At 41.5% G+C, this 23,737-nt stretch overlaps 1 protein-coding gene across 2 annotated transcripts in view; it reads left to right on the top strand.

The window, feature by feature from the left end:
- Positions 1-23,737, top strand: part of COL28A1 (collagen type XXVIII alpha 1 chain) — a 378,659-nt gene that overhangs the window by 65,518 nt on the left and 289,404 nt on the right. For both annotated transcript variants that reach the window (XM_030200920.1, XM_030200909.1), the window contains exon 11: positions 7,068-7,121. In XM_030200920.1, the coding sequence (XP_030056780.1) occupies positions 7,068-7,121 (54 nt within the window). The remainder of the gene's footprint in view (positions 1-7,067; positions 7,122-23,737) is intronic.

The following is a 23,737-nucleotide window of genomic DNA, read 5'->3' as shown; positions in this document are numbered from 1 at the left end:
CCATGTTAGCCAGTTAGTATGTGATAATATGAATGTGATGGCCTGTCAATGTTTCCATGCTCATTCTCTGCTCGTGACATGCCCCTCCAGAAAAAAATACAAAAATAAAGATAAATAAAATGTGGTTAGCACACACCAACAGGCAAATTAAATCAAAATGCTTTAACATGTTTTATGATGAGCCTTTTTGGACATGCTAACTACACATTAGGGCTTCACACCCTTTAGTAAAGCCACATGTGATGTACTTAACTTACAGTATTCTGTAAGTTACATGTGTAAATTGAAGATATGCCCCTGTCCCTCCATGCTATACTCATGTGTATGCCACCTGTGCAATTACACACTACATTATAAAATAATATGTAGTACACACACAAGCATTAGTGACAATTATCTTGGCATTTAAGTTCATGAAAAGCACATATAAGTAGACGTGCACAGTTATGGAGCTGCTCTTCATGTGTCCATGACTATTTTAGTAGCTTATAACTAAAAACGTAAATGGAACACATAACTCTTTTAGGGAAAAACACAATATTAAAATATCAAATTCAAAATATAGATTCTATTTTCCTTCGACTCGTATTACACTTCCTATGCCGGAATATTACATGCCTTGAGCTTCCAATGAGAAGGAATCAGCTAAATATATATATATATAAAAATGATGTGTAATCAGGATTAATGTTTAAATGTCAGCCTTGAAATGGCAAGAAATGCATTTTTTTTTAGATCTGGACAATGAAAGATTGTATTTAGGGATTAAAATGCTTTGGGGACACGTGGTAAGGCTGAAAGCCCAGCGTGTTTCTTGGCTCTGCAGTAGTAGCTCAGTTAAAATGTTTCCTTTATTCATTTTGTTCCTATAGTTTATAGTCAGAGTTGAACAACTGAAGAGATCTAAAGTTGGAAAGTGGTATAATCACAGAGGATGAAATAGGGTCTGAGGGATTAGGATCTGTGCCCTGAAAATGGCAAGGACAAATCAAGGTCAGGTATACATATAAAGTATCACATACAAGAAACTATCTCAGACTACACCTCCCAGATTGCAAAAGAAAAAAGTAAAGATCTACAACCTGCAGACTTCACTTACCTAGGAACCAAATGGTGGTGGAACTCCTTACCACCCAAAATAAGAAATATACAAGAATATACTAGATTCATCAAAATCCTCAAATCGTTCCTATTCAAACAAACCCTCACAAAGAACAACCATATCTCAAACAATTAATTATTACCTGAATTGGTTATTACTCTATTTACCATTAACTTTCTCTTTGCTTCGTGTACAATTTCTCATTCATAATAGATTTTCTAAATGTTAAATATCCATAGCTATCCCAGTACATTTATGATACTGTATTGTAAAATTGGATTCTTACAACAAATTACTTTCTTATGCATTATTCTTTGTTATGTATCCAATACTGTTTATTGTAAGCCACATTGAACTCAAACTTGTTTGGGATAATGTGAGATATAAATAAATAAATACAATGAGTTTATCTTGTTGAGCACACTGGATGGACCGTAAGTCTTTATCTGCTGCCATCTTTTATGTTACTATGTAGAAAAAACAAAAATGGTAGCTCAGGATATAAAGAGGGTGATTCTACAATTGAGTTACTGGTAGGAGCCTATTCTATAAAGAAACGTAGGCACCCACTTTCCTTCATAGAGTATTAGGTTAACCATGAAAATATATGCCTATAAGTTAGGTGTGAAGGCTTACACCAGCCATAAATCTGATATAAGTGTATGTGCCTAAGTTGTGGTGATTTGCGCATATAACTGTTCTATACGTTGCTCCTCCTGATTCCACCTATGTGTATGCCTATCTGTGAAATGTGCGCTTATATACAATTTACCCCAGATTCTATTTAGGGCGCCCAAATTTGGGTATGGATCCCTGATGTATGCGGAAACTAATGTCAATTAGATGCTAACAGTCAATTATTGGTTTTAATTGGCACTAATTAGGATTTGCATGTGGATCTGCATTGCTGTTCTGTCATACTGGGCACCTAAATCCCTAGCATGCAACTCAAAAAGTGAAGTGGCCATGGGGGGGGGGGGGGGGCATGAGCAGGTCAGGGACATTCCCGGGAATTAGGTGCAATGTTATACAATACTTGGATTTCCATGCCCAACTGCCCTCAGTTGGGCACCAGGATTTCTACCAGGTTTCAGCAGGTGTAAACCCTCGTACCCAAAGTTGGGCGTAGGTATCCATGCTAAGTGCTGTAGTATAAAGGTTGCTCAGTGCGAATTGACCTTTACAGAATTGGCACTTATAGTGGATTTAACGCCTATGTGTGAATTTACAAAATAGCATATATACACATATGTGCACATATTCATGTGTATATGCCTTTATATCCTTTATGTAAGGAATCAGTGCATAACTGTTAGAGCACACTATATACTGCCCTGCAGTGGCTAAAGGAAGCAAGTGCTTCAGTAAAAATTGGCACTTGCTTCCTTTGACCATTGTAGGGCAGTATAGAATTATTGTCAACAAGGATTTCTAGGTTAACTAGTAGAAAGGCACCTATTTTGGCACTATTTTATAAAGACACATAGGGGCCCTTGTACAGAGCTGCAGTAAAAAGTGGCCTGCGCTAGTTTGGATGCATGAAATTAGCACGTGCTGGGCTATTTTTTACTGCAACGGGTATAAAGGCCTTTTTTTAATGGGGTGGTAAATGGCCGTGTGCTAATATTAAAAAAAAGTGCACGGCTATTTATTGCCTGAACCCTTAATGCCGCCTATTTACTTGGTGGTAAAGGCTCACACGCTACTCCTGCGGTATTCAGACAGTGCTGCATGCGTCTAGTAGCGCTATAGAAATGATAAGTAGTAGTAGTAGTAGTGTGTAGAAATGTGGCCGTGCTGCTGATTACCACTGGGAACGCCCCCCGAGGTAGAAAATAGAAAATTATTTTCTACTGTGGGAAACAGCGCGTGCTAACTTTGAAATTACTGCAGGGTGCCCGCGCTACCATGGAGGTAGTGTCGATGCAGCACGCTCTACCTATGTTAGCTCATTTTCGAAAAAGAAAAATGTCTAAAAAGAGGCACAAAGCAGCATTTGGATGTTTTTCTCACGAAAACGTCCAAATCTGTATTTTCAAAACCTATTTTCAAATGTGAATAAAAATATGACTTACCAGCTTCTATGACAGCCTCAGATGTTAAAGTCAGGTCTTTTAGAACAGCATGCAGGTCCCTGCAGTAGTGGGTGTAGTGCATTATGGAGTTGGGGACTCAGGTCCCTTTCTCCCTCTACGTGACATACTTGTGGTGGAAACTTTGACCCCTTCCAAAGTCACCACAACTTGGAAACAAACTGCTGAGTGGGGATATAATTGAGGTCTACAAAATCCTGTGTGGTGTAGAATGAGTTGAAGTGAATCAATTTTTTACTCTTTCTAAAAGTACAGAGACTAGGGGACACTCAATGAAGTTACATGGAAATACTTTAAAAACAAATAGGAGGAAATATTTTTTCACTCAAAGAATAGGTAAGCTTTGGAATTTGTTGCAGGAGGATGTGGTAACAGCTGATTAGTGTATCAGGGTTTAAAAAAGGTTTGGATAAGTTCCTGAAGGAAAAGTCCTTGAGACAGACATGAGGAAGCCACTGCTTGCCCTGGGATTGGTAGTATGGAATGTTGCTACTACTTGGGATTCTGCCAGGTACTTGTGACCTGGATTGGCTATTGTTGGAAGCAGGATAATAGACCATTGGTTTACATAAATACATAAGTATTGCCATACTGGGACAGAACAAACATCCATCAAGCCCAGCATCCTGTTTCCAACAGTGGCCAATCCAGGTCACAAACACCTGTCAAGATCCCCAAAAAAGTACAAAACATTTTATGCTGCTTATCCCAGAAATAGTGGATTTCCCCCAATTTAATAATGGTCTATGGACTTTTCCTTTAGTAAGCCGTCCAAACCTTTTTAAAACTCTGCTGAGCTAACCACCTTTTCTACATTGTAGCTTCATCGCATGCCCCCTAGTCCTAGTATTTTTGGAAAGCGTAAACAGATACTTCACGTCTACCGGTTCCACTCCACTCATTATTTTATAGACCTCTATCATATCTCCCCTTAGCCAGTGGCGTACCGATGGTGGTGCCGTGGGGGCGGACCTCCCCAGGTGCAGCTTGTGAGGGGGTGCTGCCATGGACGTCTTTCTCCTCCCCCCGACTGGTGCGGTGCTGCCGTCTTTACCCCCCCCAGTGCGGCATGGGTGTCCTTCCCCCCTCCCCGTCCCCCGACTAGTGTGGTAATCACTCTTCCCCTTCTCGTTCCACGTCCGCCCCACTCTGCACATCTTTAAACTTTGAGGCTTCTGGCAGCAGCCATTGGAGCCGACTCTGTGGGTGCTGTGGGTGCTTGAGCACCCCCAATATTGAGAAAATTCCTTGTATGTGTCATTTCCATTGGGCTTAGCACCCCCAATAATTTTGAAAAGGTGGCTCCTATGGCAGCAGCAGCAATGTAAGAGCTGCCTTCGGCCTGCCCCGGAAGCCTTCGCTGGACAGCGTCCCACCTTTTCTCCAAGCTGAAGAGCCCTAGCCGCTTTAGCCTTTCCTCATAGGGAAGTCGCCCCATCCCCTTTATCGTTTTCGTCGCCCTTCTCTGCACCTTTTCTAATTCCACTATATCTTTTTTGAGATGCGGCGACCAGAATTGAACACAATATTTGAGGTGTGGTCGCACCATGGAGTGATACAAAGGCATTATAACATCCTCATTTTTATTTTCCATTCCTTTCCTAATAATACCTAACATTCTATTTGCTTTCTTAGCCGCAGCAACACACTGAGCAGAAGGTTTCAACGTATCATCAACAACGACACCTAGATCCCTTTGTTGGTCCGTGACTCCATGACATAGCTATAGTTCGGGTTCCTCTTTCCCACGTGCATCACTTTGCACTTGCTCACATTAAACGTCATCTGCCATTTAGACACCCAGTCTTGTATGCTCCTCTTGTAATTTTTCACAATCCTCCCACGATTTAACTACTTTGAATAACTTTGTGTCATCGGCAAATTTGATTACCTCACTAGTTACTCCCATCTCTAGATCATTTATAAATAGGTTGAAAAGCAGCGGTCCCAGCACAGACCCCTGGGGAACCCCACTAACTACCCTTCTCCATTGAGAATACTGACCATTTAACCCTGTTCTCTGTTTTTAATCCACAATAGGACACTACCTCCTATCCCATGACTCTCCAATTTCCTCTGGAGTCTTTCATGAGGTACTTTGTCAAACGCATTCTGAAAATCCAGATACACAATATCAACCGCCTCACCTTTATCCACATGTTCATTCATCCCTTCAAAGAAATGTAATAGATTGGTGAGGCAAGATTTCCCTTCACTAAATCCAAGTTGGCTTTCAGGCTTAATTTCAAAAGAGAAGGGCGCCCATCTTTCGACACAAATCGGGAGATTATGCCGATTTGGGCGACCCTGGGAGAAGGACGCCCATGGGCGTCTTTCTCCCAGGGTCGCCCAAATCGGCATAATCAAAAGCCGATTTTTGGCGTCCTCAACTGCTTTCCGTCGCGGGAATGACCAAAGTTCACGGGGGTGTGTCAGAAGCATAGCGAAGGTGGGGGTGTACTTAACACATGGGCGTCCTCGGCCGATAATGGAAAAAAGAAGGGCGTTCCTGACGAGCATTTGGCCGACTTTACTTGGTCCATTTTTTCTTGCCCAAGCCTCAAAAAGGTGCCCAAACTGACCAGATGACCACCGGAGGGAATCGGGGATCACCTCCCCTTACTCCCCCAGTGGTCACTAACCCCCTTCTACGCTAAAAAAAAACTTTAAAAATATTTTTTTGCCAGCCTCTATGCCAGCCTCAAATGTCACACCCAGCTCCCTGACAGCTGTATGCAGGTCCCTGGAGCAGTTTTAATGGGTGCAGTGTACTTCAGGCAGGCGGACCCAGGCTCATCCCTCCCCACACCTGTTACACTTGTGGTGGTAAATGTGAGCCTTCCAAAACCCACCACAAACCCACTGTACCCACATCTAGGTGCCCCCCTTCACCCGTAAGGGCTATGGTAGTGGTGTACAGTTGTGGGTAGTGGTTTTGGGAGGGGGGTTTGGAGGGCTCAGCACACACGGTAAGAGAGCTATGCACCTGGGAGCAATTTCTGAAGTCCACTACAGTGCCCCCTAGGGTGCCCGGTTGGTGTCCTGGCATGTGAGGGGGACTAGTGCACTACAAATGCTGGCTCCTTCCACGTCCAAAGGGCTTGGATTTGGTCGTTTCTGAGATGGGCGTCCTTAGTTTCCATTACTGCCGAAAATCAGAAACGACCAAATCTAAGGACGACCATCTCTAAGGTCGACCTAAATTTCCAGATTTGGGTGTCCCCGACAGTATTATTGAAACGAAAGATGGACGTCCATCTTATTTCAATAATACGGGTTTCCCGCCCCTTCAAGGGGACGTCCTGCGAGGACATCCTCAGAAAAACTTGGGCGTCCCTTTCGATTATGCCCCTCTATGGGGCCCTTTTACCAAACAGTGGTAAAAGTGGCATTACGCATTTTCCGTATTAATGTCCATATGCTAATTTTCCCATTCGTGTTTGGTCATTAACATGTGAGCTCCTACTGCCAACTATTTTGTAGGCGGTAAGGGCTCACTCGCTAACCATGGACATGCAGCAATGTAGCTCGCTAAGCAATTAGCACAGAACATGGTCACTTTCTGTCCCAGTCCCACCCCCAGCACTTAAAAATATTTTTTTTTAGCATATGGGTACCGCACAACAATTCCAGAATTACTGTGGGACGATTGAGTGTGCACCGTGGTAAGGCATTTTTTGTTGCGATAATCATTCATTAGTGCTTATCGCAGCTTAGCAAAAGGACCCCTATAGCGTTTAGGTGCTAAGTTTATGGAATGCCAAGTGCACTTAGACGCATAACTACAAATTAGTACCAAACAAATATATAAATAAATAAATATATATTTCTGCATGTTCAACCAATAATGAGATACTTTTGTCTTGCTTCAGGGTATCAGTGGCCCTCCAGGTGAGCCAGGTACAAAAGGAATTCAAGGAGACAAGGTAAGATTAACCTTTTATGACTTGTATGCTGAACAATGTATTGTGGAACACTAATTTATTTTTGGTAAATGTCAGTGTAATATGAGAAATGTTTTGTAATGGAATTCTCACAATGAGAACTGTGACATAGGTTAATGTTATTGCATTTTGGAGAGCTATCTGAAGTCTAAAACCATTAAAAAAGGAAGAATTTCATCTCATTTTCATTTATTTATATTCTACCAATCTACATAAACTTCTTCTTGGAGGGCTATTATTTTTTAAGACAAATTTATAGCCCACCTATCAGAAATATTTCTAAGTAGGTAACAGTAAAAAATTGGCTCTAAAACACACAATCAATATACAGCAAACATACATAAAACCAAAACAAAAGTTTTTACATTGGGGGAGGGAGTGTGAGTTCTCTTGTATTGCTGCTTTTACCATTGCTTCTATTAGCCATTATGCCACATACCAAGAGGGTTATCAAGGCAGTTCCCTGGGTCGCTAGAACCTCCTCACCTGTGCAACAAATGATAGGCCGCTATGCAGCAAAGACTCCTATCTGTGGAATTGGAGAAATTAATCCGGCTGTGTAGAGAAAAGGAAAGCTCTCTGCCTTTGGATTAGAAGCTACACTCTCCCCAACCGACAAGCAGGCAACTGTTGGAGTTCTCTCCTAGTAATGCAAGAGGAGTATCCAGAACGGGGTGAGATTGCCGAGGGAGTCGGCGGAGCAGTCAAGAAAGTTGCTGGTAGCTTTGGAGTGGTTTCATTAAAGAGTATAAGGGAGGCTCTCTAGAGGTTGAGTTCTACCATAGAAAAGTCAGCGAAGGACGTTTCTGCTCTTGTGAGTAAAATTGATCCTTTGACTGAAAGTTTAGAGGGCACCAAAAGGGAGTTTGCCACTCAAATTGGGACTCTCAAGGAAATAGTCACAGGATTATAGAATTTGACAGCGTTTATTGTGAAAGATAAAATAACTTTACATAGGAAAATTGAGTTTATTGAAAATTTAATAGAAGGTTAAATCTACGTTTTCTTAGTTTTCCTAGATCTCTGGGGATTTCTCCCACAGAGGCCTTTAAGAAGTACTTGATTGCAGTCTTGAGTTTTTCCTCTACAGCTATACTGCCTTTTAAATAAAGTTTATTATATTTCCTCTTAGAAAGGAGCTCAGGAAACAAAATCTGACACTTTAGATAATTTAGCTGTGTTGGAAACTTCTCTGAGGATTCTGAGAGATGTACTCTAGTGGCCTCATTAATTTTTGAACAAGATTTAAATACTGTTATGAAACTGTATTTTCGTAATTCTCAGATGTTGTTCTGTGGGAAAAAGGTATGGGTGTATTCTGACATTACAACTCAAGGAAGAAGAAAGGCCTTTTTAGTCTTAAGACAGGAAGTTCTGTCTCTGGGAGCAATGTTTCTTTTGGGCTATCCTTGTAAATGCCTTGTTAAATATTTAGGTGCCAAATATGGTTAATTTGTGAATTATGTAAAATATAATAAATAAATAAATAGCCTCTTACACACAAAAAATACTTTCTGACATTATTTCGGAGTCAGTTGCCCCTGCAACCTAAATACTTGTTCTCTAGTTCTACCACCTCTGTGTCTCTGGAAAAGGCTTGTTTATATATTAATACCTTGCAAATATTTAAATGTCTGTATTTCATTTCTTTTATTACCATTTATATACCACCTTTATCCAGAGTGGTGTACAAATGATCATATCATCTCTATCTCTCCTTTATTCCAGCATATATTTTTTTTAATTTTTTGTTACATTTGTACCCCACGCTTTCCCACTCATGGCAGGCTCAATGCAGCTTACATGGGGCAATGGAGGGTTAAGTGACTTGCCCATAGTCACAAGGAGCTGCCTGTGCCTGATGTGGGAATTGAACTCAGTTCCTCAGTTCCCGAGGACAAAAGTCCACCACCCTAACCACTAGGCCACTCCTCCGCTCCATATACATCTTCAGGTAACCAAGTCTCTTCTCATATGTCTTGTGGCACAAACCCCATACCATTTTCGTTGCTTTTCTCTGAAATGCTTCAAGTCTTTTTACGTCCTTAGCGAGATACAGCCTCCAAAACTGAACACAATACTCCAAGTGGGGCCTCACTTACAACTTGTACAGGGGCATCAACACCTCGTTTCTTCTGCTGGTTATAACTCTCTCTAAGAAGCCTAACATCCTTCTGGCCATGGCACATTGTGTCGCCACTTTGAGAGCCTCAGATGTCATCACTCCAAGATCTTTCTCCTGAGCTGTGTTTAGCAATTTCTCACCTCCTATCTTGTATATCTCCTTTAGATTTCTGCCCCCAAATGTATCACTCTGCATTTCTTCACATTGAATTTTAACTACCAGTCCTTAGACCATTCTTCTAATTTTTGGAGATCTCATGGTTTCTACTCCCTTTGTTTATCAACAGAGGAGCTGCAGTCAGCTACGGTATAAAGAGAATTTTTCAAATCATTAATTTTTATTCTCCAAAACAGATTAGGATAAGGATTGTTAGCATAGACTTTAGGACCTATCCTATCCTCTACCAACAAGGAATGCACTACCTGAAATAATTTCTTGGGCTTACTTAAACTGTTGTCAGTACATGTAGAGAAAAACCCACACTTACGGGCCCTTTTACTAAGCTGCAATAAAAGGGGCCCTGCACTAGCGGCAGCAACCATTTTTGCTGTGTGCTAGGGCCCCTTTTACCACAGTGGGTAAAAAGACTGAAAAAAGGAATGGCTGTGCAGCCATTTCAGGGGGGGGGGAGCACTTACCGCCACCCATTGAGGTGGCGATAAGAGCTCCTGCTCTAACCTGGCAGTAACCGGGCAACACTGTCTGATTACTGCCAGGTAACCCCATGTGGAAATATTTTTAAAATGTTTCTGCTAGCACCAGAAATGACACGCACTGGGGGTTGCTGCTCGGCAACCCTTTAGTACAAGCGCCTCTTAGCTTCGTGGATCTTCTTTAAATAATTTGCCTCTTTTCTTATCATCTAATGTTCTAGACTTCTTCCAAATTCTTTCTAAGATTCAAACTTTCTTCTTATGTATTATTAGCTCCTTAGTAAATCATCTCTTCTTATTATTCACCTGTACACCTATCTGGCATTAACTGCACCCAAAGCTAGATGCATTTTTGAGCACCATAAGTACCTAAGTACTTATTGCCATACTGGGACAGACAAAAAGGTCCATCAAGCCCAGCATCCTGTTTCCAACAGTGGCCAATCCAGGTCACAAATACCTGGCAAGATCCCCCAAAAAGTACAAAACATTTTATACTGCTTATCCCCAAAATAGTAGATTTTCCCCAAGTCCAATTTAATAATGGTCTATGGACTTTTTCTTTAGGAAGCCATCCAAACCTTTTTAAAACTCTGCTAAGCTAACCGCCTTTACCACATTCTCTGGCAACGAATTCCAGAGTTGAATTACACATTGAGTGAAGAAAAATTTTCTCCAATTCATTTTAAATTTACTACTTTGTAGCTTCATCGCATGCCCCCTAGTCCTACTATTTTTGGAAAGTGTAAACAGACACTTCGTGTCTACCCGTTCAACGCCACTCATTATTTTATAGACCTCTATCATATCTCCCCTCAGCCGCCTTTTCTCCAAGCTGAAGAGCCCTAGACACTTTAGTCTTTCCTCATAGGGAAGTCATCCCATCCCCTTTATCATTTTTGTCGCCCTTCTCTGCACCTTTTCTAATTCCACTATATCTTTTTTGAGATGCGGTGACCAGAATTGAACACAATATTTGAGGTGCGGGCGCACCATGGAGCGATACAAAGACATTATAATGGCCTCATTTTTGTTTTCCATTCCTTTCCTAATAATACCTAACATTCTATTTGCTTTCTTAGCCGCAGCAGCACACTGAGCAGAAGGTTTCAATGTATCATCAACGACAACACCTAGATCCCTTTCTTGGTCGGTGACTCCTAACGTGGAACCTTGCATGACGTAGCTATAATTCAGGTTCCTCTTTCCCACATGCATCACTTTGCACTTGCTCACATTAAACGTCTTCTGCCATTTAGACGCCCAGTCTCCCAGTCTTGTTAGGTCCTCTTGTAATTTTTCACAGTTCTCCCGCGATTTAACTACTTTGAAAAACTTTGTGTCGTCAGCAAATTTAATTACCGCACTAGTTAGCCCCCATCTCTAGATCATTTATAAATATGTTTAAATGCAGTGGTCCCAACACAGACCCCTGGGGAACCCCACTAACTACTCTTCTCAATTGAGAATACCGACCCTTTAATCCTGTTTTAATCCTGTTTTCTATCTTTTAACCAGTTTTTAATCCACAATAGAACACTACCTCCTATCCCATGACTCTCCAATTTCCTCTGGAGTCTTTCATGAGGTACTTTGTCAAACGCCTTCTGAAAATCCAGATACACAATATCAACCGCCTCACCTTTATCCACATGTTTTTGTTTACCCCTTTAAAGAAATGGAATAGATTGGTGAGGCAAGATTTCCCTTCACTAAATCCATGTTGGCTTTGTCTCATTAATCCATGCTTTTGAATATGCTCTGTAATTTTGTTCTTTATAATAATCTATACCATTTTGCCCGGCACCGACGTAAGACTCACCAGTCTTTAATTTCCCGGATCTCCCCTGGAATCTTTTTTAACAATTGGCGTTACATTCGCCACCCTCCAATCTTCTGGTACCACGCTCGATTTTAAGGATAAATTACATATTACTAACAATAGCTCTGCAAGTTCATTTTTCAGTTCTATCAGTACTCTAGGATGAATACCATCCAGTCCAGGTGATTTGCTACTCTTCAATTTGTCAAATTGCCTCATTACATCCTCTAGGTCTGTAGAGATTTCATTCAGTTTCTCCGACTCGTCAGCTTCGAATACCGTTTCTGGCACCCGTATCTCTCCCAAATCTTCCTCAGTGAAGACTGGGTGACCAAACAGTTGGATGTGGGAGGGGCGCTTGATGTGGTATACTTGGATTTCAGCAAAGCCTTTGACACGGTTCCGCACAGGCGACTGATAAATAAATTGAGTGCCCTCGGTGTGGGGCCCAGAGTAACTGATTGGGTAAAGAATTGGTTGAATGGTAGGAGACAGAGGGTGGTGGTAAATGGAGCTTGCTCTGAAGAAAAGGATGTCATCAGTGGAGTACTGCAGGGATTAGTCCTAGGGCCGGCTCTTTTTAACGTCTTTGTGAACAATATTGCGGAAGGGCTGTTTGGTAAGGTTTGTCTCTTTGTGGATGATACTAAACTCTGCAACAGGGTGGACACCCTGGGGGGTGTGAATGACATGAGGAAGGATCTAGCGAAGCTAAAGGAATGGACCAATATTTGGCAACTAAGGTTTAATCCCAAAAAATGCAGGGTCATGCACTTGGGTCGCAAAAATCCAAGGGAACGGTACAGTATAGGGGGTATAGTGCTTCAGTGTGCGAAGGAAGAACGGGACTTGGGGGTGATTGTGTCCGACGACCTTAAAGCTTTCAAACAGGTAGAAAAAGCGACGGCCAAAGCCAGAAGGATGCTTGGGTGCATAAAGAGAGCCATGACCAGCAGGAAAAAGGAGGTGACAGTGCCGTTGTATAAGTCTCTGGTGAGGCCTCATTTGGAGTACTGCGTGCAGTTCTGGAGATCGCACCTACGGAAAGATATAAACAGGATGGAGTCGGTCCAGAGGGCGGCTATGAAATTAGTAAACGGTCTTGAATGCAAAAATTAGAGGGATAGGCTTATGAACCTCAACATGTATATGATGGGAGAGAGGAGACATGATAGAAACGTTTAAATATCTCAAGGGCATTTATGTACAGGAAGAGAGCCTTTTTCAAATGAAGAAGAGCTCTGGAATGAGGGGGCACATGACAGAGTTAAGAGGGAATAGGCTTAGGAGTAACCTAAGGAAGTATTATTTCACAGAAAGGGTGGTGGAGGCATGGAATGGCCTCCCGGTGGAGATGGTGGAGTCGAGGACTGTTCCAGAATTTAAAAAGGCATGGGATAAGCATGTGGGGATCGCTTAGGAACAGGAAAAATTAGGGGTTACAGAGGATGGGCAGACTGGATGGGCCATATGGCCTTTATCTGCCGGCATGTTTCTATGTTTCTAAGACCGAAGCAAAGAATTCATTTAATCTCTCCGCTATGGCTTTGTCTTCCCTGATCACCCCTTTTATTCTCAGTCATCTATCGGTCCAACCGATTCTTTTGCCGGCTTCCTGCTTTTAATATACCTAAAAATATTTTACTATGTGTTTTTGCCTCCAACGCAATCTTTTTTTCAAAATCCCTCTTTGCCTTCCTTATCAGTGTTTTGCATTTGACTTGACATTCCTTATGCTGTTTCTTATTATTTTCAGTCGGTTCCTTCATATAAGGTCACTGCTGTAATCACATGCCTCACTGCAGTCATTTTCAACATATCTAACTTCCACTTCCTAACATCAGTTCCTTCCACAGCCTTCTATCATCCTTCTTAATAGTAGCAGTTTCCCTATCACATAGAGGGAACATAAATCCCATATGGCCAGAACAAGGAATAATCATGGTCTGGAGAAAGTTCACATTAACTTCACTAGGGAATCAGATACAAAAATTGGATCTAATCATTGACCACCCTGATGAGACTAATTAGGTGGAGAGCCAAGGCCTTTTTTTTGCTGTGTTTCCGGAGCTGTGGAACAGTCTGTCAGAGATGCTATTTAAGAAGACTAGTTATGGGCTATTTTTGAAAATGTCTGAAAATATTACTGTTCCTTATGTAGGGGATGGTTGGCAATTGGGAGGGAGCTTTACTGCTGCTGATTTATTCCATGTTTGAAAGAGGCTGGGAGTTGGAGATTTTTATGATTGTTGGTTTATGGGGTTTTACTTTTAGAGCACTTCACTAGCCTCTGCACAAATTTGCATGCAGTATATAAGATCCCTCTGTCAGAGGGATCTCTGTGTTGATTCCACTAGGGAGACTTTTTGTTGTAATTTGGATGTCATGGTTTGTTATGCTGCTCTTTGATGTGTTTCATTTCACTGTGGAGACACAAATTATGGAAAACTCTGTTAGCTTCTCTTCTTAGTATTTTCTTGATAGACACAACTGTCCTTTGTAAGTTTAAAATCAAATGTTTCTGTAAATGTTGCTTGAAAGAGTTAACAACCTTTTCATCTGGCCTTGATCTTTCTGGTTTTAAATATGTTGCCTGAAATCTCAAATACACTGTAAACACATTCCAAAATTTGAGCCTCTCTTACTAATTTGGAAAATATTCAGAATAAATGCATATTTTAGAAAGATTGTCTTCATCCTAACAAAAATAAAAATAGATTCTTAAATGCCACCTAATAAGGGTCGTCTCATTCTGTTTTAGAGAACAGCATATATTGAAGTTGGCAAGTAAAGAGTGACATTCTAAAAGTGAGGGTATGTCACTGCATTGTGAGATACCCTCATAGTTTTGCATTTTTGTGTCTTCAGGGATTTGCGGAAGTTAGTTATTTCGTCAGTAGCTTTCAGGGCTGTAGGTAGTGCATTCCACAGCTGCGTGCTCATGTAAGAGAAGGTGGTGGCGTGTATCAGCTTGTATTTTAGTCCTTTACAGCTGGGGAAGTGCAGATTGAGAAATTGGCGGGATGATCTTATGGCGTTTCTGGGCGGCAAGTCCACAAGGTTTAGCATGTAGATTGGGGCGTCTGCGTGAATGATTTTATGTATTAACATGCAGATCTTGAACGCAATACATTCCTTGAGAGGGAGCCAGTGAAGTTTCTCTCTTAGAGGTTTTGCACTTTCATATTTAGTTTTTCCAAATATGAGTCTGGCGGCGGTATTCTGTGCTGTCTGGAGTTTTTTGATGGTCTGTTCTTTGCAGCCAGCAAAAGACATTATAAGACAATTCTGGAAGTTTTAGAGATTGTACAGTTACACATGTTGATTTTTGTGAAATCAAGTGTGCCATTTATCTTATTGAAGACAGTTATCAAAGGGGATTTTTATTTGACATGGCGTCATGTTTCGCCCAATGGCTTTATCAAGAATCGTCCCCAGAAAATATTTCTGCCATCCGTGCTGGCAATGTAATCTGTTGTCTGGCTATGATATAATAGCTTATGTCAACACCGGAGCCTATATTTCTAGTTTGCTGACAATAATTTTTATAAGCATTATCTGGATAATGCTTCTGAAAATCAATGACAGTCCCAATCAGCAGCACTTATCCCATGGAAGGTGCTACCACCCGGATAAGTGCTCTTAATATCATGTTTTATCTTTATACGGCAACATATAGGATTTGGCATGGACATTCTTCAGTATATATATATTTTTTAATGGGAAAAGTATGATCACAAGGACATACATTAAGGTCACATCCGTAATTAGATAATAAAGGTTTGGACTTCTTGTTAAAATCATGAGAGTTCAGTAGTATGGGTAAAGGCTAAAGCTTTCTCAAACTACACAAAGCTAGACAGTATGTGTACATTTTTTGCGCAACAATTTCACGCTGTTCATAAAACTATTATCCCTATAAGAAGGCTCATTCAACTTTCCTTTTATAGATCTCAGCCTTCTGGATGCTTATTAAAAGGAAAGCAGTAATTTGTTGCATGGCAACATTCTGCTCTAACAGTACAAAGAATTGGTCTGTTGTCAGTGCATACCAATTCATTCACATTCCATGTAAAAAATGTCTCTATTATGATTGTTTCCTTGGGGTATCAATATATGTTGTGGGCCACTTTTGTGTTGTAACCTGATTGCCTCTTACAGTGTTACCTATTTGGGAAACAGACTTTTCAACCCGAAATATTATTTCAAACTAATCCTTTGGTTCCTTTTGAAAGGTAGCTTTCTGGTCATTTTCTTTCATTCTCATGGCAGAGAGGGTGGCTACTTTCCTTTATGAACTACTAGCATAACTAGGTATATATACACATTTGTGTGTAGGTGTGAGCACGTACACCACCCATAGAGAGGGTATAAGTGTGCACATAAGTGGGAGATACATGGGTTACTTATAGTATCTTCTAAGTTAAGCGTGTAACTGTGCGCCCTGCCCATGCTCCACCCAGACCCTACCCATGTATATGCCCATTTGCAAAGTACACACCATCAAATATTCGCACATAGTTACAGAATAGCATGTAGGTGTATATCTGGCACTTATGCACATATGTGCGTATCTATGCCAGTATTCTAATCATTTCTGCACATAGTTGACATGCAAATGTTAGTTATCTTTGACTTTTCCTCTTTATGTACTCTCATCTCAAAATTAGATTACTGTAATGTCGTGTATACTGGCATTGTTCAAACTTTATTTTATTTATAGTCCACTCTGTCTTAAAATTCTAGGCAGATTACAAATGAAACATACATAATTAAAATAAACAAAAACAATGCTAACAATAGAAGTTCTAAATACATCAAATACGTAAAATATCAAAAACAATATGTGCAAAAATTATAAAATATAAATGGTCTTCTCAATGAATGGAATACTCAAAAACTGTAATATAACAAGTATAGAATATCTTGAAAGGCCTTCAGAAAAAGAAAAGTCTTCAATAGTTCAGTGATCAGTCAATAAGCAAACTTTTAGTTTATTTTTTTTCAGACTCTTTGATACCACTTTTCAAGCAAAAGGTATTCAACTCTGTTCATTGCTTTTTGAAATATTTCGCATACTAAAATAGAAACAGCAGCATCTATACTTATCTTGACTGCCTTATGTTCAAAAGTGGTTGGGAATCCCAATATACTTTCTTAATTTTAGTCACATTTCTCACAAAAGTGTGGGTGCCTACTGGGTAGAGTATGTCTGTCTGTCCATATGTATGCATTTAATTGTTTGTGGATGCACAATGAGATGCATACAGAATACATAAAAGAACAATGAACTGTAGACTGGCCTTGGTCCTGCCACCAAAGAATAGTAGGAACCAGAGTAGAAGAAATGGCAAGGAAGTGAGGAGCCTGGTCCCTACCACTGGAAGATGAAAAAAATGCAGCATGGGTATGATGGAAGTGCTGTGGTGGGTGCCCAGACCCTACCGCAGAACTTGAAGAGAAAGTAGGAAGGCCGTGGGAGAAACATCACGGTGGCAAAGAGCCCAGGCCTCGCTACTGGAAAATTAAAAGGAGGCAGCCTGGACCATAGCAGAGCTGCCAAGGGGTAAGCTTTCCCAGTGGAAGGTCAAGTGCATGCCCCCAGCCTGCCCATGCTCTGCCCAGCCTCACCATAGCTCCACTCAGCCCTGCCCACAGTTCCTCACCTGACACCTCACTGATGTGGCCCATGGCACCAGCAGCAACTTCCCTTTCTGGTGGCCACAGGAGATGCCTTAATAAAACATCATCTTCTTCTGCCACGGGACCAGTCCCACAGTTCTTATTGTGAGACTGATCCCATGGCAGCAGGAGATGACATTTTATTAAGCCATCTTCTGCTGCTGCTGGAAGGGGAAGCTGCTCAATGGGAATTCCCGGCTCACCAGTGGGCGTCCGGGAGATGACCCGCAAAAGTGTGAGTCTCCTGCTCAATGAGGGACACTTGGCAGGTCTGCCATAGGGAAAGATGTGTGGTGGCAGGGAGCCTGGGTCCTGCCACTGAAAGCGAAAATGGAGATAATCCAGGACATGGAGGAAGAGCAGACAACCCAGAGCAGCACTGCAGAAAGATAGTAAGAAGCTCATGGAAGGGGGTGGGGTTTAGGGGGCAGGTAGTCAGCGATAAAGACTGAAAGCAAAAGTGAGAGAGAAAGGACACATGGCAGATGAATAAGTTGAATAGAAAGGAAAGGGGAAAGAATGTAAGAGGGGAGCAGAGGTAGTCCAAGGAGGAGACAACATTGGAAAGAAAGAAAGAAGAGTAAGAGGAAAGAAAGTAGGAGAGGAAATAGAGAGCACCCCGTCCTCCACACATCAACACACATACCCTATCTTCCCCAACACATTATTCTCCATACATTCTCACAGGCTTCCAATAAATACAGATATACACAGCTACTGCCAGCCTAGTGAGACACGCTGAGCCTTCCATATAGAGCTGCAGCTGCCTGTGTCCGCGAACAAAGAAAGGAGAAGTGTGCCACTGTGTCGCACAGTTTTCTTCAACAAAAAATTATGGTTGCCATGTTAGTCCACTTAGATTATAAGGAAATAAGAGGTCAATAAACAAGTTGTGGGTGATACTTTTTTATTGGAGTTTGTTCCTTCACTGGCCTGACGAAGATAGGATAACTTTTGAAAGCTTGTCACATGTCTATTAATTTAATCCAGTAGAATTAGAAAATAAATGTAAACCGCTTTGATTGTATCACAGAAAAGCGGTATATCAAATCCATGACTCCCTTTGTTTGTTGACCCCATTTAGTTCTCATGGTAATATCAGCAAATAAACAGTGGACTTTTTACTGTGTGTTTGGCTTCTTGGAAATAAATATTCCTAAGAGCAGCATCCAAAATGATGGTTAAAATGCAGCAATACTGGAGAAAACAATGATTTAATTCATCTAGCAGGGTTCAGAAACAATTCTTGGAGTCTCAAACCTCGTGAAAGCAGCAACCAGTTTTAGCTCCTAATTTAGGATCCCCAACCAGGGAAATGTGCCTGTAACACCTACACACAGCTGGAACAGCTGGAATAATTCTTGTGCTTCACATGCTGGAGGAAGCCCAAATGTTTAGGAACATTCTGCAGAAGTTTGCTGAAGAGAAAGAAACAGAGAAAGGTTTGAATGCCAGGAAAGAAAACACCTTACATTCTGAAAAGCTGCAACATATTAAGCTTCCGTTGAAATCTGATATGTATTTTGTTTGAAATTTAGCTTCCTTTGAATTTTCTGTCTCATTAGTATAAAATACATTCTTTTTAAGCTTCAAAGGAATTCATATATGGAGGCTCATTTTCAAAGCACTTAGCCTCCCAAAGTTCCATAGAAACCTATGGAACTTAGCCTCCCAAAGTGCTTTGAAAATATGCATACTAGTGAGCTATACAGAAAGGCAGAATTGTGTTTCTGGGTGTGAGGGAGAGAGTGGTATAGCAGCAGGGGGATCCTGCATTTTGGACTTCTGTACTGGTTGATGGGTATGTGTATCCTGCCCTACTTGAGGACTGCTTGGGTACATCTCACCGATCTGTGGGATGCTATGGAAGGTAAAATTAGTCCTTACCTGATAATTTTCTTTCCATTAGTCCCAACAGATCAATCCAGAGGCCCACCCTGGAGTTTGTCAAAGTGCTTTGTGTTCTGTTGCAGTTGATGAGTTGCATTTTATCCGTTTGAAGAAGTTCATTGTTTGTATTGCTAGACCCGAGTTCCTGGGGTCTCATTGCTATGAGCTGCATGATTCCACCTCCCACTGTGGCGGTTGAAGGTCCTACTTGAGTTGCACGGATGCAGGAGATTTCGTGCTGTTGAGTTTTTCTCATTGGCACTGTTTTGGTAGTGACAATACTGAGGTTAAGGTGGCTACACATGACCATATATAATGAACCTCAGAAGTTCTCTCTATCTCCACCTGTTGGCAGAGGGATATAACCCACCAGTCTCTGGATTGAACTGTTGGGACTAATGGAAAAAGACTTATCAGGTAAGGACTAATTTTACCATATGAGTAATGCAGAAAGGAAACCGGTACCTTAGGACCTCCTTTGTATACACATACATATTTAGGATAACAAATCTGTTTCCACAAGTTCCGGATATGATAACAAATTTGAAGTGCATGCCTATAAATTTGAAATTGGATTGGAATTTGAATTTCAAAAAGGTGCGTTTTATGTTATCGCTTTTGAACCTTAAGGTATAAAGTGAGTCATCACTTGATTTGTTTCCTTGCAAAATCATGAAATCAAAACTAATACAAAGGGCAAAAGATGCTATGGCTATAGGCAAAAGCAAAAATTGAACCATGGTTTATTTCTTTGCTATAGCATAAAAACCCAATAATCACAGACATGGCAAAATTAAAATGGTAAAAAGGAATGCCCATTGGCACAAATGACTCTGTAGCTGTCAGGATCCATGACATAAACACTACCTTAAAATGAAAGGTCAAAATGTTGCTTCAAAAATGGTTTAGTAACCAGGTGGACAGAACTAAAAGTTTCTAAACAATACTGTCCATAAAAGTATAGCACCAATCATAGGTGCCAACTCCATGGGTGCTGTGGGTGCTCCAGCACCCCCAATATTTTGAGACCCGTCACCCAACCAGAACGCATCAGAAGTTCCAGTTCCAATCCCAGCCCGACCGGCCCGCTCTCTTCTCCCACAACAGCCCTCCTTTCCTTCCTGCCACCCAGCATTTAAAACTTATTTTACCTGAAGTTGCGGTGGCAGTGAAAGCAGCAGGCTTGCCTCTAGCCTTCCATTCCCTCTCAGTGTCCCACCCTCGTGGAAAGGAAATTACATTAGAGGAGGGCGGGACACTGAGAAAGAAGGGAAGGCTGGAGGCGAGCCTGCTGCTTTCACTGCAGCCACGACTTGAGGTATAAGTTTTAAACTCTGGGTGGCAGGAAGGAAAGGAGGGCTCTTGTGGGAGAAGAGGGTGGACAAGTTGGACTGGAGTTGGAACTGGAACTCGGAGGCTGAAAGGAGGGGCAGGTGGGGTTTGGGGTGAGTCACTGGACATGGATGGGAGGGCAGAGGAGCATCGCTGGACATGGATGAGAGGGGAGGAGAGGGGAGAGGAGAAATTGCTGGATATTGAGGGGAGGGCAGGGGAGAGAGGACAATTGCTGGATATGGATGGAGGAGAGGGCAGGGGAGAGAGGAGAGTTGCTGGATATGGATGGATGGAAGGGAGAGCAGAGGAGAGAGAGGAGAGTTGCTGAACATGGGTGGATGGAGGGGAGAGCAAGAGAAATGCTGGACATGGATGGAGGAGATGGAGGACAGGAAGGAGATGAACAATGGATGGAGGGGAGAAAGGAGAAATTCTGGACATGTATGGAGGGGAGGGAAGACAGAGGAAGGAGATGCACATGGATGGAGGGGAGAGAGTAGAAATGCTGGACATGGATGGGGGGAGGGAAGAGAGAGGAAGTGAGATGAACATGGATGGAGAGGCGAAGAGAGAGGAGAAATGCTGGACATGGATGGAGGTGGTAGAGTCAAATGCTGGACATGGATGGAGGAGAGGGAAGAGAGAGGAAGGAGATGCATATGGAAGGAGGGGAGGGAAGAAAGAGGAAGGTGATGCATACTGATGGAGATGAGGGAAAGGGAAAAGAGGAGAAAAACTACACATGGATGAAGAAAATAGGCAAAAGCTGGATCAACTCTATACCTTCTTCAGTCAAATCTGCGGAGGACCCAGTTTTTACCTATGGATGTAGGTCAAGAAATGAAGAAGAAAGGATGAAAGTAAAGAAATAAATGGAAAGGAAGCCCTGGAAACAGAGTTAAGAGAACAGATAGAGAGCAGCAGAATCTGAGACTGGGACCAACATGATCAGAAAAACAAAGTCACCAGACAACAAAGGTAGAAAAAAATCATTTTATTTTCATTTTAGTGTTTGGAGTATGTCCAATTTGAGAATTTACATCTTCTGTCTTATTTTGCAGTGTATAGCAACGTGTTTCTTTTTGTTTTTCTGATATTGTGCTACATGCAGAGTCTAGCTTCTTAGGATTTCAGGTTAATTTTTGAAGAATTTGAAGAGGGTCTATCTCTGTTCTGCATGTGTGCCTGCAAGGCCAAGTGTCTAAATAGGGATCTGTTTGTTAGGTTCTGAGATTTTGATAACATATTGTTTCAGGTTTGGCAAGACTGTCGGTGTTGGCATGAGTTATCCAGTGCTTCCCTGAGTGGGACTACGGCTCTTTACTTTTGGGTATTCAGGAACACTTAGTGGAGCAGGGCATCTTGACCTCACAGTGCCACTTCCTTTATAATACTGTTTTGCTAATCAAGAAATTGATTCTGTCCTAGTGGGTGGCAGAAGATTCACCACCACTATCTGCAGCTATGGTTTGTCAATATGAGAGAAATGGCCTGTTTTGAACTTAGGATCTTTCTGCACAGCAGTCCCACTGTCTCCCACAGCTGATGATAAGAAATGCTGTAGCACACGTTTTTATACTTGTACCCTGCAACTACTTAAACAGTAGACTCATTTTGCACACCATTCATTTTCGATTTGATATTGCTCTGTTGTTATTGTTTTATCTGACTGTTGCAATAAAATATATTAAAACAAAACAAAAGAAATGTGAATGTAGTCTAAGACTATTTCTTTTTTGGTGGTGGCAGGTGGCGGGAGAAGATTGGGTTGCGTTCATTCAGCACCCCCAATCATTTTGTAAAGTTGGCTCCTATTGTACCAGTGGTGTTTCTGGGTATTAATTGGTTAGTCATGGGACCACCCATAAGTTAGTGTTAGACTTGACACTCTTTAACATTAAAGAGAGTTTCTGAATTAGTAATGTAAACTTTTTCATTCCTCCTCTCCTTCCAGAGAAGCAGTAAGCTCTGCAAAGAAAGAAAAGATCATTAGTAAGCCTCTTTCAAATCATGAGATGATTGTACTTGCTTTCTGTTTGTAACCTGGAACAAAACAGAATAGAACAGAATTAGCGATGAATATGAACCTGATATTACAGATAGCAAGTCATTTTCCTTCTTCCCAAGATCAGTGACTTCTGTGGGGAAGTCTCATCCCAAAGTCTGCTTAGTACTTAGAGGCTGGATGTTTCTGAAAAATAAACGATGTGCTAAAAGTCCTGAATTTGATGGTAACCCAAAAGAAGGGGACAAATTAGGTTACAAACACAGAAACAAAGCAACTCAGATCGTTGGATTCAGAGGAAGTAGCAGAAGGAATAACTAATGATTAGAGCTCACAAAAGGTCAAATGATGACCGACGAAATATAGCCCACCCATAATAGAACAGAACATTTTTCCCCTTTCACAGTTCCATATACAGTGTATGGGTCTATAAGTATATTCCTTTCAGTTAATTTGCCTGTGACTGGGTACGTTATGCTTATCAAGAAAACAAAACTTAAGCCCGCGCCAAGACAGCCAGGTTCTGAAAGATAAGACAATACTAGCTCATTCTTAGAACTATACACAGTGACATTTCTTCTAGATCCTGATGGATTTGAGGGGTGATCCACACCCCCCTACACAGGATAGGAATGAAGAGACAATGAAGACATTAATAGGTGTCATATTACTTGCTTTAGTGTAAACATTTCTTCTCAGGTTCTAGGCTAATAAGCTTACCCTGGTGAAAGGAAAAGAGAGGGATAATCTGAGATATTTATGTGTACATGGACAGGCAGCTATTTAGTAGCATGTGTCCTATAAATTGTACAGCTAATGTTTGCTAGAATAGCATGAGTCCACATGATGGCTGCAGGACCTGGGATAATATTGAAATCTGATGTCCCTGATAGGCCATGTTCATGAACAGTAAAGTCAAGAGGCTGGTAAAGGAATCACAAAAGTGGTTATCAAGTTGTTACTCAACAAAACATGATCATATGCATTGTGGTGATAATCCATCATTAGTGTCTTCCCTGAGTTAACAGACACCTCTGAGATATGGTCATCCTTGTGATTCAAGAGGTCAGGTAGCTCTTGAATGGA

The sequence above is a fragment of the Microcaecilia unicolor genome, chromosome 1, assembly GCF_901765095.1.
Source record: "Microcaecilia unicolor chromosome 1, aMicUni1.1, whole genome shotgun sequence".
Lineage (NCBI taxonomy): Eukaryota > Metazoa > Chordata > Amphibia > Gymnophiona > Siphonopidae > Microcaecilia > Microcaecilia unicolor.
Note: the sequence above shows the minus strand (reverse complement) of the source record. Positions and strands in the feature narration are given on the sequence as shown.